The sequence below is a fragment of the Arachis hypogaea genome, chromosome 9, assembly GCF_003086295.3.
Source record: "Arachis hypogaea cultivar Tifrunner chromosome 9, arahy.Tifrunner.gnm2.J5K5, whole genome shotgun sequence".
In the NCBI taxonomy this organism is placed as follows: Eukaryota; Viridiplantae; Streptophyta; class Magnoliopsida; order Fabales; family Fabaceae; genus Arachis; species Arachis hypogaea.
The window spans coordinates 80,443,268-80,461,496 of record NC_092044.1 but is presented as its reverse complement, the minus strand read 5'-3'; the positions used below and the strand labels follow the sequence as shown (position 1 = coordinate 80,461,496).

The 18,229-nt window shown below is 33.2% G+C and overlaps 1 protein-coding gene and 1 long non-coding RNA gene across 4 annotated transcripts; both read left to right on the top strand.

Moving 5' to 3' along the window:
* The first annotated feature begins 1,867 nt into the window (after positions 1-1,867).
* Positions 1,868-17,129, top strand: LOC112711092 (uncharacterized). Of its 3 annotated transcripts, none has more exons than XM_025763639.3 (22): positions 1,868-2,791; positions 3,231-3,293; positions 4,408-4,522; positions 4,598-4,739; positions 4,859-4,955; positions 5,024-5,101; positions 5,204-5,263; positions 5,364-5,468; positions 5,625-5,735; positions 7,184-7,225; positions 7,374-7,487; positions 7,581-7,765; positions 11,814-12,088; positions 12,174-12,295; positions 12,430-12,472; positions 12,562-12,653; positions 13,917-13,965; positions 14,863-14,933; positions 15,023-15,142; positions 15,655-15,755; positions 16,403-16,448; positions 16,753-17,129. In XM_025763639.3, exons 1-22 carry the CDS (start codon positions 2,615-2,617, stop codon positions 16,813-16,815), a joined length of 2,271 nt encoding a protein of 756 aa, XP_025619424.1. In that variant the 5' UTR covers positions 1,868-2,614; the 3' UTR covers positions 16,816-17,129. The 3 variants fall into 3 exon arrangements, with proteins under 3 accessions (XP_025619424.1, XP_072059159.1, XP_072059158.1); XM_072203058.1 differs by having other exon boundaries at positions 1,872-2,791; positions 4,408-4,498; XM_072203057.1 differs by having other exon boundaries at positions 1,872-2,791; positions 5,039-5,101.
* LOC140175327 (uncharacterized) lies at positions 8,209-8,991 on the top strand. The gene is made up of 3 exons (XR_011865869.1): positions 8,209-8,355; positions 8,443-8,726; positions 8,840-8,991. It is a non-coding gene; the product is annotated as an uncharacterized lncRNA (long non-coding RNA).
* Positions 17,130-18,229: the final 1,100 nt, after the last annotated feature.

The following is an 18,229-nucleotide window of genomic DNA, read 5'->3' as shown; positions in this document are numbered from 1 at the left end:
TCAAGTTAAATAAAAGCTTAGCTTTAAATATGTGTAATATATTTGGAGATCAGAATCAAGTCAATGACAATAAATGTATTTCCCATTTGACCGAGTTATCAACATTTTAAATCTTAAGATGCTAGTATTTAGAGTCAATTAAAGTTTCACTGACTTAATTAGTTTTAGAAATCCAATTAGACAATTAGATTAGTTTAACGTTAGTTTATTATGGTGGTGAAAAATAAGGGGAAACTTGTTATGAATTAGAATCTTGTAAAAATTAAAACTACATATAAAACCTTATTTATTTACCTTTTCTTTTTGACATAGAGATAAAAACGAAAGATATATTTTCATAATGTGGCTATTTTTATAAATATATTTTTATGTAAAGATTATATTCTAAATTGTTAGATGATTAAATCAAATATGTTTAATTAAATATATCAAATTATTTAACTGCATGCAATATAATTTTTACATAAAGACATCTTTATAAAAATAACTATTTTTTATAAATTATAATTATATTTTCTTCTATCACCTAGATTAAGAAAAACTTCTTTACCTTTTTTTGTTTTTATTCTTTAATTCTAGCCTTCGATTAAACACGCTTTGATTATAAATATAAATAAAGTTTGATTATATTATTTATAAAATTTAATTATAAATATAAATTTCATATTCTTATATGAATTGCCAATTACAATTTTTGGTTAATTTATGATATCTCTGTAATATAGCTGCAAACGCAGTCTAAGCATAAAAGTTGTTGACTAAGTATTTTTCTCTTTTAAAATACTCAAATTTAAAAATATTTGAAATGACTACCATTAGTATAACACTATGAAAAAATGTTCAAATATTTTTAAAATATTAATATTTTAGTAATTTTAACTATTAATTTTAATTAATATATATTTTTTTATAATTGAGATTTACCGTTAAAATTACTGAATCACTAATATTTTAAAAATATTTAAAATTCTTCCACTAGTACATATTATTCTTATTCTTATCAACAAAAGTATTATAAAAGATTTTATTTATATATTAAAATTAACAATTAAAATTAGTCACTAATATATTTATATATAAATACATATGTTGTTTAATTTATTTTTAATATGTATTTATATTTTAATATATATTTTATATTAATGTGGTTGATTTTAGTAGCTGATTTAAGTGTACATTTAATATAATTGAAATATTAAATATAGAAAAATCTATAATTTTGATATCTGAAATAATAAATGATACCGTTCTTTTCTAAAATAACTTTCCATGTTTAAACTCTAGCTTTGCAAGAAGAATTGTCTGTGATTACCTCTTTACATCAAATTAATATAACTAATAGTTCCTTAAATTTAATATTTTTTCGTAGCTATACGTATACTCCTTAATTGAAGAATTAGACTCTAATTTGACTTTTGTTTTAATTTTTAATATTTTTATTTTTTAGATTTTGTAAAATAATAAAAAATATTAAAAGTAAATACAACAATGAAAACAAGTCATTAATTACGGTTGTGGATTGCAAAATAAAAAATACAAAGTATTTATTTATTTCAAGTAAAAAATTAATTTTAGTATATTTTAAGTAAAACAATATTTTTTATAAATTATATATAATAAAAATATGAATCCAATTTTAATATATTGACATAAAATCATTTTACACGTGCATTCAATTGCATAATGTCACATTGTTAAAAGAACAATTATGATTGCACGACTTTATAAAATATTTTACAATATTAATATATCAAAATTAAATTTTAAAAATATTTTAAAAAAATTAGCCACGAACCTTTTTGGGTATTTGTATTATAAAAGTTAAAACTCCTTCAAATATATAAAAATTAAATTCTTTAACGAAACCAAATAACCAAATATTTTCCGACCAGAATTCCTAATTCCTAATCCTAGGAAAGTAGGAATGAATGAATCCTAAGACATAAAACGTTATGACCAAAGGCAAAGACTCTTACGCGCACTTGACCACATTACACTGCCACACACACACACACATTCATATTCATCACTCTTTTTCTCCTTCATTTCCCCTTTCAAACCACTTCTCTTTTTTTTTTTCTGCATTATTTTGCTTCCTAATTTTTTACCTCCTCCTTCTTTATCCCCGTGTTTCTTTTTCTTTCTTCTTTTTGGGGCTTATTTTAGGGTTTCAAAACTTTTCAAAAGTCTTCCCGTTCCTAAATTTTAAAGCAATTCATCCCCAAATTCGAATCTTCACTCTCATCCCCCTTTTCTCTCTCGTTTCCCAGCTCCCATTTTCGCTCTGAAAGTCCTCTCCAGAGAATTGATTTTTTTTCTTATCTTTTTAATTTTTTTCCTTCGTTGGTTGATGTAAATTTTCAAATTTTGATTTGGTGGAAGAATCGGTTGGTGAGTAGCTGAAAACAACGGATGTTGTTGCGGTTGTGGGGTTGATTGAGGGTTCAATAGTGAATTTGAAATGGTGGGGTGCTTGTGAAGATTAGAAAACTTTTTCCTTTTTTGGAACCCTAGCTAGTTTGCTGTCTAGAAACATGAAATAATTGGTGATTCATTTCCGGGGGGTGTTTATGGTTTTTGTGTGATTTTCAATTGGAGAAGAAGAAGAAGCGTTATGGAGAATGGTTATGATAGGAAATTGGCTGAGAACTTCTCAGCTTTGCGGATTAATAACCAACATGGTCAACATCAGCAAGTGCATGATCAATCTCACTTCGATGCTAACAACAGTGATAACTTGTATCAGGTCATGAAGGCTGTTGAAGCTGCTGAGGCCACCATTAAGCAGCAGGTAATTGGTTTTAAGTTTCAATACTAGTATTGTGACCCTTTATCCAAGTATGGTTGATTGGATGGTGTATACATGTTCGTTATCATTAGCATTAGTAGTTGTATGATTTAATTGTGTTGCCTCATATCATTCTTGAAGTTCTTGGAAAAATTTTCATTCTATCTCGATTAATCTTGTTATTATGTTTTGTAGTACTTGCTTGGCACGTATATTGCGTGAAAACATTAAGCAAATAAAAAGAGAAAGAGACTATTTGGAAGCTTTATTAAGATTACTGTTGGCGGAAAAAATACTCTTGCACACCATTGTAGTTGTAGGTTTACTTTGGTATAATGAAATGGTCGTATACTGGCATCTCTCATGTCATATCATATCATATCATATCATATCATATCATTTTAGATAGGATACTGAAGATGCAACTTGGTACTTTGGACAGGTGGAAGAGAATAATCGGCTCAGGGCTGAACTTTTGAACAAAATTCAAGAACTAGAAAGATATGTAAGTTCTGAAATGCTTTATGTTTGACGTATTACATATTAATGGTGAATTCTATGGTGCCTTTGTTGTGGTGCCTAAATTGCCTAACTTACCTTTTAAAGTACAATGTAAAATGTTTAAAATAAAAAGTAAATTATTTAAAATTTATTAAATATTATCTATTTACTTTTTTTAGTAACTTAGGCACAATGTTAAAGGCACTATAGCACTCACCTTAGTTATGGCTTTGTAGTAAATAGACTTTTTTCTGGTGGTTTTTTCAGTACTCTTGTTTTGTTTATGGCTACTGCGGTATTGGCTTGTCTAGCACCTTGGAGGAATTTATTTACTTATTTTATGTCTGCTGCCACCTTTGTGGTTTTTTTTTAGTACACTTGTTACCATTATTATTGTTTTTAATATTCTTATGTCTTATCAATGATGATTATGCCTTTAATGCTGTAAGTGTTGACAATTTATTTCAAGTTTTGAAGACTTATTCTGTGTGTTAGAATTAGAATTTAGAAATTATTTAGTGTTTTGTTGCTACTTGTCTTTGCTATAGTGGTCATTCTGCTGTTTGCAATACGTTTTGGAGTTGGCCACTTTGCATTGCTATCCCGGATTGACTACCATTTTACTAATAATAATTCAATTCTCCTTTTATCAAAAAAAAAAAAAAAACGTCACTTAATGAGATGGACTAAAAATAGCCAGTGGTTGTTTTTTGGACGTGAAATGGTTATGTCATTTGACCACATGGCAACAATGTGAAATTGTCATTAACAATGGTTGTTTGAGATAAAAGTTGATACTATGCTGAAGTCGTTATTATATTTGTAGAATCCAGACGTGTTTGAGGAAGTGTTAATTTTATTCCCCTATCCCATGTGCTCGGAAAACTTTATAATCAGATACGCTTTGAAGAAGAATATTTTTACATGATTGTGAGTTATGATGAGAAAATAACACACATTTTTGTTTTTGGTGGGTTGGGTTGAGGGATGGAAGAAGAAAATATAATGAGGGAGGGAAGACAAGGTATAAGAAAAAGGAGGGATAAGGGGTTCTCCTTAAAAGCAATAATTTAAGAGAACTTCAAAAGTCTCATTAGTGTAATTTATACTTTTGACAGAAGCAAGGTGAATCAGTGGATCAAAGATCTCCTTTGGTTGCTCCTTTGCAGGAGCAGGGTCATAGATCATATCAAACAGTTCCATCATCAAGTACGCTAGAACATATGATGAATGGTACAGGGCGTCCTTTTTAACTTAATTAACTGGTGAACTAGTGATCCACCAATAATGAACTTTAAAATGATGCAGCCAGAGGTGAAATAGTTAATCGTTCTGAGAACAGTCAAATAAATGGGACATATAGAGTACAACCAAATGATCAGCGACCTGTGGATAATGCTGGCCCTTCACAGTTGTCTTCGCCATCTACAAGTTCAGTCTCTCCTGGCCGGTATGTGATATCAAATATCAAGTGTAATTTTAATGCCCGAGATACCGTGTAATATCATATTTATTAATGCAATGTTAAAGAAGGAATTGCATAATTTTAGAAACCTGTCTTTGCCATAGGCATCTACCAGGAGACTATGATCCCCGATTCAGTTCACCTCAGCAGGGCTTGATGCCAGTGGCAGAAATGAATAACTCTAATACTTTACTGAAGCAGGTACCACCTTTAGTTCTAAACTTTTATTTTTTATATCAGTGCTTGATTTATGATGCAAATCTATTTAGGATTTGGCTATCAAGGTACGAGAACATGAAGAAGAGATCATCCAATTAAGGAAACATCTTGCAGATTTTTCTGTAAAGGTAAACAGTGTAAAATATTTTCTGTAAGTTGATAACTCATGGTGCCTTGCTGTCCATTATGGAGACTGAAGTGGTGTTTGTTTTTTTTCTTTGGTGGGACAGGAAGCACAAATACGTAATGAAAAATATGTCTTGGAAAAGCGGATTGCATACATGCGCTTGGTATGCACAAAATTTGTTGAATTCCTTGTGAAACTTCTAACATACTTCTCCCGTATATTTGATGGGGATTAAGCTTAAGTATTTGTAATATTGCTGCTAGGCCTTTGATCAGCAGCAGCAAGATCTTGTAGATGCAGCGTCAAAAGCTTTATCATATCGACAAGACATAATTGAAGAAAATATACGTCTAACATATGCATTGCAGGTTATTTTTCCTACTTTTTTATTGGTGTATGTTTAATGTGCACTGGTAATTTGGTTGCACTAAATGTTTTTGAATGAATCTTCATAGGTGGTAACTTTTTCTATTATGTTTGTTGAGAATGAATTTTGAAGGTTACACCTTTTCTTTTCTTGCCAGGATGCTCAGCAGGAACGAACAACATTTGTTTCATCTTTGATGCCACTTCTTGCAGAGTACTCCTTGCAGCCGCCTGTTGTTGATGCCCAGTCGATTGTTAGCAATGTCAAGGTCAGGTTTGACCTATTTCCTTGTTGTTATGAATGTGACACTTGGATGTATTTCAACGCTCTCCTTTCTCTTGTGGGGATGTTACATAGAGGAAAACAACTTTTTCTGAATAGGATTTTTTAGGGTGTAGTCGTTCTTAACTTTCTATATGGGAAAAATCAAGAATTGATATTTAGCTAGGCTTTTGATTAGCTTCCCCTTATTCATTCCTATTCATAATGTATTACTTTAATATTGGTAGGATACCGTATCTATATAACATAAAATATATATGGAGGCAAGCTTGGACGTATGTGGCTTGAGAATAAGTTGCACTAAGAATATATGGAGTACAAGTTTTGCGGAGGAAGAGAAACAGTAACACTAAAAGGTTAAGATTGGAGGAAACATCATACTAAAAATAAAGAGATTTAAGTATCTTGGTTGTATTATTGTGGACAGTAGAAAAACACTAATACTAACACTATAGGATTCAAGCAAGTTGGTCAAAATGGCAGTGTCTTTGGGTTTTATATCCGACAAGAAATACCTTTAAAGCTTACGGGGTAAATTTTATTGTATCGCTATTAGATTAGTTAGTTATATGGAACAAAGTGTTGGGACAAAGGAGAAGCATGAACATAAGTTCAGTGTAATCCGAGATGAGGATGCTTCGATGGATAATTGATCATACGCGTATGGACAGAATAAATAACGGGGATGAGAGAGAAAGTTGGAGTAGCACCTTTTGTTGAAAAGATGGTGAAATCTCATTTTTGATGATTTGGACATATACGGAGAAGACTGGTAGAACACAGGTGAGAAAGGTGGATTAGATGGAAGATGAATTAGTGTTAGAGGTAGAGAAGACCTAAAAAGACTTTGCATAAGGTGGTCAAATGAGATTTGCATGAACAATCTCACTTCAGACATGATAGATGATTGGGAGCAATGGCGTTGATTGATTCATGTAGTTGATTCTACTTAGTGGGATAAGGCTTTGAATCCTTGGAAAAGCCTCCAAAATGCTTAGTTTTACCACTGTATGGAAGTTGCAGTAATACTGAGATTCATATGTACTGTTTGTTGGAAACTATGTAATAACCAAACATGAGCATCCTTTTGACTTTTAAAAGTGAAGGGTAACTTACATGGAATCCAATTTCTTTAAACACCCCCGTCTTCAAGGCATCCAATCTTAATTCGGCTTCATAAATGAGTTGTATGTGTACTTTTAAGATTTTTCTTTCAATTTTTTTGGGTTTTTCTTTTGTTTGGGGGTTTGGGGGTTTTTTTTGGGGGGGGGGGGGGGGAGAGACCGGGGAGTTCTGTTTTCATTTTTGGTTTCCAATTGCTGTGGAAATCTTGGTGGAATGAATAAAATCTTATAAATATATTTGCTTTTGCTTCCATTCATTTTGATGGGGTCTAAATATTTTATTTAATCAGTTTGTTCTACATCTTTGCAGGTTTTATTTAAACATCTGCAGGAAAAACTTCTTCGCACTGAGGTAAGTGATACTTCGGTTCGCTAAATTCCTGTTAATTCAATATAAGTAGTATTAAAATCTAGGCGGACAAGATCGTAGCTATGTAAAAATATTGGTTCCTGTTATCATAAAGGGCTTCTGACGATTGGTTACGTATGTTCCTTATCAGTCGAAGCTAAAGGAGTCACAATATCAATTGATGCCATGGCGTCCGGATTTGAACAATGCCAATATTGCTACGCAATCACCATCTCACCCAATTGGTGCACCTTTGGCAACTTCAGTATGCTCATTTTTGTGTTTTTGTTCTTTTACCTTGTTTTGCATACATAAAATTCTAAATATTTTCCATTCTTTATTTAAATTTTTAAATCAGAATAAAAAGGGCCTTGAGCTGGTACCTCAGGAGCTGTACTCCCAAGCAAGGACGCAGGTTTCTGTTGATTCTCACATGGGCAATGATTGGGATATGTTTGGCCGCACACAGACTGGCATGGGTGGTGGTGTGACAACCAATGTTGACGGGGATGATTCGGGGAGATATTCACCTTATGCAAGCAGGTGAGCCTGATCAAATGGAGACTGCTACTCTGAACTGAATGTATTGGTGGGTTCTGTTTTCATGTCATCTTTGTTAATGTGGTCCTTGCATGCAATCTTGTCTGCAATTTGATTCAACTGGATAACTATTTATATGCGACCTGTTTGGCACTAATCTTTACAGATGTGTCTTCTTAAATGGTGCTATCATCTGAACCAATGGACAATGGTATTACTGAATTGCTAACAGTGAGGGTGTCTTTGGAATGTTAAAAATGTGGAAATGATTTGAAATGAATTGATTACATGTGTGAATACAGTTGCATATAGCATGCATACACGTTATATGTATATCTTATGCACATTTAAACAATAAGCTGGATCCTACTAAATAGGATTGGCTACATTGATCAAATGACGCAACAATGCCTTTTAATAAAACATGTGTATTTTGTTTGTTTATACTTAAATCCTTTTTAATAATTTCATCCAAAACTTTCTTAGATCTACTAACTTTGCCTATTTATAATTATAATAGGCCTATCCATAATCCTCCTCCGAACATGTCCACGACACTTAAAGATGACATTCTACCAACTTCTCAATAACTGGTGTTGCCCCAATTCTCTAATTTTTTCATTCTTGATTCTATCTAGTTTAATGTGACTGTGTCAATTGAATCATTCTCATCTCTGCAGCAGTAAGATTAGGCTGTGTTTGGTCAGTGTGCATTCTCAGACATAGATACAAAGACACATACACTTGAGACATGGACATAAAATATTTGTGTTTATGTATTGTGTTTGGTAAAATAGATGGACAAAGACACAAAAATTTGGAAAGTCCATATTACCTCCTTATTAAAGAAAAGCCTACTATCCTCTTCTCTATCCACCCATTGCCCCCTCTTACTACTTCCTTCAATCTCCAGCCGAAAAACCAAGAACCAGACTCATCAAAGATCAAAATCAGATTAAAAAAGGTAAAAATAAAAACCCAAATTCATTCTCATTAAATTAGTTCTAATATTTTTCTTCTCTCTTTTCTTGGAACACTCTTTTCTTTTCAAAAATCAAAATGAAACCATAAAATCAGAATAGAGACCCATGGAAGAGGCTGCTAAGGTAGCGTTGTCTCGAATCTGGAGGTGCGAGATAAGATAGAGAGAGAAGAAGGGAAGGGGAGAAGATGGGAGCGAAGGGAAGAAGATGGAGGGTGGAAGAAGGAAGAACAGAAGAGGTAGAGAAGGAAAAGGGAAGAGAAGAAGATGGGGATGGAGAGTGGAGGTTGGAGAAGGGAGGCTAAATGGAAAAGAGAAGAGTAGAAGAGAGTGGGAGAAGAAGAGAGGGTGTTAAGTTGAAACAACAGCAGCAGCCGGAAGAGGAGAAGAGAAGAGAAGAGAAGAGAAGAGAAGAGTAAGAGAAGAGGAGAAGAGAAGAAATACATTAATGGGTATAGGGTAGTTCTGGGATTATGAAAATATAGTAAGGACAAAGTTGTCCAAAAGTATAATCTGATTTGTGTCTCTAGCAAAAAAACCGTGTCTCAACATTTTGGAGAGACACAAAAGACGTGTCTCTTGTGGGTGACCATATGTAACCGTGTCTTAAAAAAATCGTCTTAGCAAACAAACGAAACCTTATGTTTTTGTTGGCTCGTCACTGTCCAACATTCCATGGCCGGTCGAATAGTTGCGCCATAAAATTTATGTTTAAACCTTAGTGGTACTTTTTTATCCTAAATAAATAACACAAAATATACAAATTAAGATGACACAGCTATCATTTGTGTCAATGTAAACTGGAGAGGACATATATGTGGTTTCTATGTAATGTGTCTGTGTAAAGCAACGCAAAATAATGAGGGCTAAAATAGTATTTTCATAACTTAAATTTCCAAGTGTAAAAATATCATTTTCATATGAATTCTTTAAAAAGTCACAAGATTTCATATGCACTGATGCACACAACTCAGGAAATTAATTCATTTCCTTTTTCACTTTCTACCTTTTAAATGAAAGATTAGATTTGTAAATGAAAGCAATTTCATTTTATTACACTCTAAACACATTGAATGTTTTACTTGACTCATTTTCCTGTTTTTTGTCCCTGAAATAACTGGTAGAAACATAAAATCATGCTTGCAGATCCTGAGTTCTATTTTTTTCTCCTAAATGAAGTTTTGTATGCATAAGCTTTCCATCCTTGGAATGGTGATTAGCATATATGATATATCTGTCCTGCTAGTTGTAGATTCTAGTTCATATTAGGATATCTGCCTGCTCTGTGATGTCAACAACTGCTAACAGATAATACTTCATGATGCTAGTCTCAACAGTAAATCTAATTTATTTAATCAGCCCAATAACTAAGCTTCTAGGTTGATTAGAGTTTCAACTTGCATGAAGTTTTTTATGTAAATTTTGTTAGCTCACTTCCTAATCATTAGGTAAAAGGTGAGTTTCTTTGCTGCCAATTGGTGATAATTCACTTTGTAGATCATTGCTTAGCAAATGCTAATTTTGATTCCGAAAGTTGCTAAGAAAGCAATATGGTTCTGATTTGTTTGGTATTCAAATAAATTTCTGTTCGAGGGAGAATAGTATTGAGTTAACATGCAGCACTTGTACCCTCTGGTTATTTTGCATTTTGTGGTAGCTTGTTACACAAAATGGGAATTCTTGTATGATTTCTGTTCTTGAAATTGTGAAGAGCACTAATTTTGTATTGGATCTTTATATATGATCTTTATTGATTGGGAAATGGCTTATCATAGGCTGGTAGTTGAAGTTTTATGGAAGGTCTAGGTGAATAATAGGATGCAGATATCTAAGATTTGAGCAATCAAATATATTGCCGAATAAGAACCCGTGTGAGAATACATGGTAGAATAACAACTAACAAGGATTCTTGTTCTTTTAGGACTACATCAAGGATGAAATCTTAGTCCTTAGCTTTTTATAGTAGTACTGGATGTGCTTGCTGAACATATTGAAGATCTAGTCTCACGCTGTGTGCTAGATGGGAAACTAGGGTTTTGAGTGTGTCAGTCCACTATTAAAAGATGGGAAATTGAAGATGTGTAAACACTAAGAAGCATGATGGGTGGTTGACGTGTTGGAGTGTGCAAGGACTAGTATGAGGATTAGGAGAGGAAAGGGGAAAACAGAGGATATAGTAATGAATTAGGGATTCTGACAAGTGTATTCTAGTCTTCTAGGAACCTAGGAATTGGGGAAAAGTATCTGATGCTGTATTTACAATTGTGTAAAGCTTGAGAGATTCTATCCGAATTCTTAATGAATGACTACACAGAACCTTCATCAAATGGGAACCTCCTATGTATTCTCGTATTTCAGCTTACCCCCTATCTGATGTCTTATCTCTCAAGTAACCGTTGTTTCATTACTTGCATAGGTCAGTGACTGGTTACCCTCCCCTCTCCTTAAATTCTTTCTTATATACATAAGAATATGTCTTACAAATGGTTTCCTAACAGTTTTTTTTGGTATTTGCGATTAACAAAATGTACCAGCATAGCTTTAGCATAGCTTTAGGGAAAATTGTAATGCACAACTATTAAACCAGTGATTTTTTATGGGATCGAATGTTGGGAGGTTAAATACCAACGAGAAAAGAGGATAGATGTTGCATAGACGAGGATATTTTGATGGATGAGTGGATGATATACTAGATGAGATGGGATTAGGAATGAAAAGTTAAAGTTGAAGTAGTGCGTAGTGTGGATAAAATGGCTGAATCTCATCTTATTCTGTATTGCAAAATGTGGAAACTATTAAAATAGATTTAATAGTTCAAAATTAATCATGATCTATTTCAGGACACTATCATGTCAAGTGGAACAAGACTTGATGGTTACTATTTTTAGTATTCATAGAATCAAACAAAAGAATAAGTTTTGATTGATTTGCCACACACACAAGCGTGCACACTCAAGTTGAACTGAAATAGCTCCTTGGAGGCTCAAATGATGAATTTTTAATCGAGACTTAGACCAGTATCGGTAACAGCAGTGACATCCACGCTCAAATATTGTGTCTATTTTACAGGAATTCTTCAGCTCATGATGTACCCATCCACCTAGGTGATGCTCATCCTCCACATTATGGAGAGGAGATAACTAACAAACAGGTGACGTTTCGCGAACCTGTGAGCAACAATGATGTGGATGATCCTGATGGAGATGGAAACAATAGTGAGAGAGAAACATCTGCTAACTGGAGTGGCAATGCGCCTTATACAACCGCTGTTGATGAACCTGCTCCCTCATATTCTCCATATTTGCCACCTGTTCTTGAAGAACCTTCTTCGTCATTTTCTGAGGGTAATAATTAATATCCTTTTGAACTTCACTAAATGTTCAGAGCTTTGATGTTGACCATTTTCAAGTTGAATAAATCACAATACAGCTGCCGACGATGATCCCTTACCAGCCATAGAGGGCCTTCAAATTTCTGGGGATGCCTTTCCAGGAAGGGAACTTCAGGCATGCGGATACTCCATCAATGGCACCACTAGTTGTAATTTTGAGGTTAGTTTTTTCCCCTTATAAATTGAACGAGTTTGTACTGCTTTATTTCTTAAGAGTTTTCATTACATTGTACTTAGATGTGTCTGTTCTAACCGTTTGTCACTGCCTTTGTTTCCCTTGTTGGACTGTGCCAGTGGATTCGACATTTGGAAGATGGTTCCTTTAATTATATCGATGGTATTGTACTATTGTTTACTTGTTTTTATGTTCACCTTTACATCCATCCTGATGTAATGATCTCAACCATATCCATTGTCCAAAAACAGGGGCAAAGCAACCCAACTATCTTATCACTGCTGACGATGTTGATACATTGCTTGCCATTGAAGTCCAGCCTCTGGATAACAGGAAGCGCAAGGTACTTTTATCTCTTATAGTGGCTGTCTTGTATGTAAAAGATGTACTGTTCAAAAGTGGCTTCAAATTAACTGTGTTCCAACTTAGGAATATCAATGTGATTTTCGGTGAAAGGGGGAAACTACTAGTAATTTTCAGTGATCATCATACTGACCAATTTAGGTGTTTTGTCACTAGGGTTTGATATGGCTAATGGGCTATCCTTGTAATGATCATTGGTCATTGAATTTCTTTCACAATATTGCTGATGGATGTTGGAATATTTAGTTCTTTGTGTGTTGATGACATTGAATTCTAATTTCTAAGTCTATCCTTTCTCCTTGTCCTGTGTGCCTTGTTACAAGAGCAAAGTTGTCGAACTTTTGTTTTTCTTTCCAAGATCATATGCAGGTGAACCACATTGGTGGGGAAATAATTAGAATATGGAATGAAGAGAAATGAAAGACTAGCGGGTGTTGTATTAGTTATTTAATCCAAGGTTATGAAAACTAGACCAAATATCAAACCTGCCAAGCTACTGTTTAGTGGTTCAACCTGTTTAAAGGGATTCAACTGAATATACATATATATATGGGGTGGGGGGTGTTGATTAATAAATATATTTTATTATATCAATTTTCTTTTTCCCGTTTTGGTCTAGCCATGTGCACTAGTAGCATTGAAAAAAAAAAAGAGATAATGCAGTACCAGCAAAAGGAACTTGCAATGAGTAATCACTCCAATGAAGGGGGAATTATGAGTGTTCAGATAAGAAAAATCAGGTTATGACCCATGAACCATGTGATGACAACACCTAATTCTCTTGACATTGTTGCACTGTTCCATAGCCTCTCTTTTATCATTATGTCCTCTTTTTTCAATTGGCACTTGTTTCTAAATGACAAGGATATATGTACTTTTGATGAAGTTCTTTCCATTTTAATGATTTCTTCTTTTATCAAAGAAAAAAAGTACTCTTTTGGTGAATTTATTCTTGTTCTTTTTTGGATAAACAACAATATATGTTATATTTGCTGTTTTGGTATAGTTATATTTCATTTGCAAGTTTATAGATTTTAATGGGTCATTGTGCCCTGTGCGCAATAGTACACCATGCTTAATAAGTAATTTGAGAAATATAGGTACTATGTGAATTGATTCTGATAGAGTTCTTTCAAATGTGTACTTTGTGAATGGATTTTGACCTCTTTTCTTATTTTTTATGGGTTGGTGTGACATGGTTATTTAATTAATTTTTACTAATCTCATGCATTCTTCAATGTAGGGAGAACCTGTGAAGGTTTTTGCCAATGAAAACAAAAAGATTACTTGTGGTAGGTGCCTGTATTATTATTTTGGAATGCTGATTGATGTTACCATTTATGCACTTGGTATGGTTGTGTATTTGAAGTGAACTTTTAGTAAAATGTAGTGAAGTAAAGTAATGTTCGTCAATATTTTAACCTAAGGGCGAATGTGTGACAATTTTTACAAAGGCTATATTCTCCATATCTTTAAACAGTGCGATTTGACCGACCCCTCCAGGCCCCAACTAGACATCTAGGGTGTTACATTTACTGGAGTAAACATCTGCCAGTGATCCAATATCACGCATTATGCTCTGATGGCATCTTAAGATTGTTGGTCAAAAAGCTAAATCACGGTTGGTGGAATGCCCAAATGTTTACAAGGACTATCTTGATTGATCTCTTATGCTTATGCAGCATAGGAGTTAAAGTCTATCATTTGTTGCATTTGTGTTCTATAAAGTGGGAAAATAAATATCATGACAGTTGTGGGAAAGTTGATGCAGCTATAAGCCTGACCAAAGCATTAATATAATGCATCTTAAATATGAAGCTATCCTTAGTGTGCTTTCCTTAATGATACCGGGATAGTCCGATAGAGGTGGCATTAACCTTTACCTGTATGAATTGGTGTGTGGATGCCCTTTCTTGGTTAGTGAAACAGAGAGGCTAGTTTCATCCTGTAGGTACTCATTGTGCTTCAGATATTTATGGTGCATAATATGATATTTATTTGAATTCTAAGTGGTGTGTTGTCCCAAAAAAACACACTGAAGTGGAAACAATTTGATCTTAATTCTAAGTGAACATATCTACTTTGGATGTATTGTGTTGTTTTCCTTGATTTCAGTTTTGTGCTATGGCTGCAATTTTGTGGATCCCTCCTAAATAAAATAGCTGAAGTATTCTCTTATTTGTTTTCAGATCCTGAAATGCAGAGTTGCATAGAAAAAGCTTTTTACACGGGACAAGCTTCATATAAAGTTTCTCTTTCGGTAATTGAATGTAGCAGAGTTTTGGAACTTATTTTACTTATGTTTGGAGAATTCACGGTTACATAAATAACTTTGGCTTTGTATTACAGACTGGATATCTTGATATATGGGAACCAGCCACATTGACCGTTAAGAAGGAAGGTTATAGTATCAAATGTAGTGGACCAAATGGAGTAGTCATCACAGAAAAGTTTGCGTCTTCCAGCAGTGTATGAAGTTTGATTATTTGATGCTTTGTGTGAAAGTTACTGCTAGTTAAAGTTGTATAAAATTATTGAATGAGTAAAGAAAGTAAAACGGATTCTGGGATCATTCAGTAAAATATTCCTCCCTGGAAGATTTCCTTTTAGTGAACTCTTGGTAGTAATAGTTTACTTGTGCAGTGTGCTTACTACTACTATTATTATTATTATTATTATTATTATTATTATTATTATTATTATTATTATTATTATCTCAATAGCTTTCTGGGAAGTGCAATGTGAGTGCACATTTTACCCCATTCCTTTCCTTCCCCCCTGATGCCCAAGTGATCTCACTGGTCTGACCAATAGAATACCCTGGAAAGGACAAGTATTCTTAGCAGTCTTGTTGGATGGGTCTTAGAATTATTTGAAAATTGTTGTCATGCCTTTTTGTTAATCTCTAAAATTAATCTTAGTGTTCAGCAATTATTTATTTATTTATTTATTTTAATCATACGTGGCTCTTCCTTTTTTAGGTTATGATTCCATATGGACATGTTTCAGAATTTATTATAATGGGTTCAAGTGGAACTGACCATCTGTTAAGAGCAGAAAGCACTCCAACAGATGTTTCTGGGTAAGTATTCATTCTGTCGTGTTGTTGCAAAAACGGACAAAAGCAATTGAGTGACACGAGAATTGGTGAACAAGTTTGATATTTCAGCATTGAATGCTAGAATTGGTTCCACATAAAGACTAGAATCATAGAATAGGAGTGTGTATTGAATAGGGAAACTTCCTAGCATTGTGCTAGAATTTTGGGGAGATACAAGTAAATGTGTAGTTACAGTTAGTGGAAGAGTTGGAGTTCCACAACCTCCAAGATGCAAATTTTAAAATGATGAATCAACCATAACTAGTCCCTCATACCCTTTATTTATAACTATGCTAATTAACTAATGAGTCCTAACACTGAATATATAATGACTCTTCATGAGATTTCCCTCACCCTAAAGTTTAAGGTCTACCCAATAGACTTAGGTCCCTAATCCTTGGTGTAACCTTGAGCAATAAAGATTTGTTAGTGAAGAGGTGAACAAAATTCTGATATGGTGCTTACAAAGCTTTCAGAACTGTGGATTTATTTATTTATTTTTAATCTCTAAGCCAGACGTAGGAGTATCCTGTGTCGTGTTTTCTGATGATTGTAGTGTAACAACTTTTTTTTATGGTTATTTATTTTTAATTTTTTTTTCTGATAATATTTTTATGTTCTTTTTGCAGTGCAAGAGATACTATTGTGCTCACCTTGAGATTATTCATCTTAAGGGTAAACAAACTTTTCCCTTAACTTATATATTACACATTTACACCCTCCGGTCTCAAATATTCTCCATTGCGACAAAGGGGTACATTGAAAAACCAATGAATTTGGACACAAATATCCCAGTGAAGTCAACTGAAACTTTTATTGCAAGTCTCAAAAATGCGAATTCCCTGATTGGATAATTGGCAATTTCAAATCAGTTCACTCTTTTTTTTCCAGTATAAAATATTTAATATTAGACATTGGGCCGGTCTGTGGTGACCAAGTAGTATACTCAAGGCTTAACCCAATTTTTTGGGTTCTGCAGGCTGCGGAGAAAAAGAGAGGGAAGAAAAAAGGATTATTCTTTAACAGTTTAAATTTGAAGTGAAGAATGGTAGCTGTTTGGCAGAAAATCTCTGCTTCATACAGAAGGGTACTGGGATGGGAGATGTGTTTTGTGTGTGGAACGAAAATTTTGCTCCTTTCATATTTATATATACTAGGGCCGAATTAGCTTGAGCTGTAGTTGTGAATTTATGTATTCTTTTTGAATATTCAGTAATTATTTTTTCCCCCATAGCCCTGTAAGTCAAGTGTTGTATTGCTTGCTGTACTTGTCATTCTTGTGCATATTTTTTTCTTGCATATTCATTCTAGTTTTCTCACTTAAGTGAAAATGATATATAGTTACCATTTGAAATTCGTGTAACATGTCCCATTTTCCGGTTTCTTTTTGTTGTCTTTTTTCTTTTTAATAGAAAAGTTGGAATATGTATCAATAATAGTTTAGGTATTATTATTATTATTACTTGGTTGTGATGGTATTGTTTTATCAGCTGTTTAAAAGTAAAGGGATTTTTATATTCAATCTGTATTCATCATTTCCAATAAACTCAGTAAATTTGATGTGCTGTTTTATGTGAGTACATTATTCTTGTAATAGTATGTGGGGAAATTCTGATTGAAGACCCAATAAAAGACTTGTTGAGAAATAGTTTTTACTTTAAACTATCATTACAATAACAATTGTCATTCGAAGTAGGTTGATCTATTATTTCTTTCCACTTTTCTTTTTTCCTCTCTTTTTTCCTTTTTTTTCACCCTCTTTTCTTTTTCTTCGCTTTCTCTGCTTTCTCTCGAGTTGGATATAACTCATTTTTGTGGATTTATTTATCACGATATCAGAGTCTGAGTTGACATCAAATAAAAAATTGTATTATGTGTTTTATTTCAAGGAAAAATAGATATAAATATTTTTCTTATTTATTTGAAGGTCAATTAAATTCATCAAAGATACCCTGAATGATATGAGACTACTAGACATAAGGAAAACACGAATAGTGATAAAGGATAAAGCATCTATAAAGAGGACTACAAAGACAAAATAAAACAGCATTCTGAACATTGAAAAAAGAAAATATGGTGGAATTGTCACTAAAGAGAATGATGAACTTTGGAATATCAGAGAAAGAAGAGAGAAAGAATTAAGACAAGCTTTTAGAGAAAAAACACATGACGACTACTTATCGCAATTTAGAGACTAGTTTTTAAAATGTACAATTCATACATAGAAAATAAAAATGGTTAAATAGTGTAAAAAAGTATGACAACTTCCTGCATGTGTTGCTTTGTATGTACTTTCTCAAAAGAAATTGTTGCATCCTTTATTTTTCTCTGAACACTGGCCAACTATCAAGAAAAGACTCTTTTTCTCTGAGATGCCTAGATAATAGTCTTTTCTATTTTATTGTAAAATGTATATTTTTCTCCTACAAAATTAAAATAACATACATTTTTGTCCA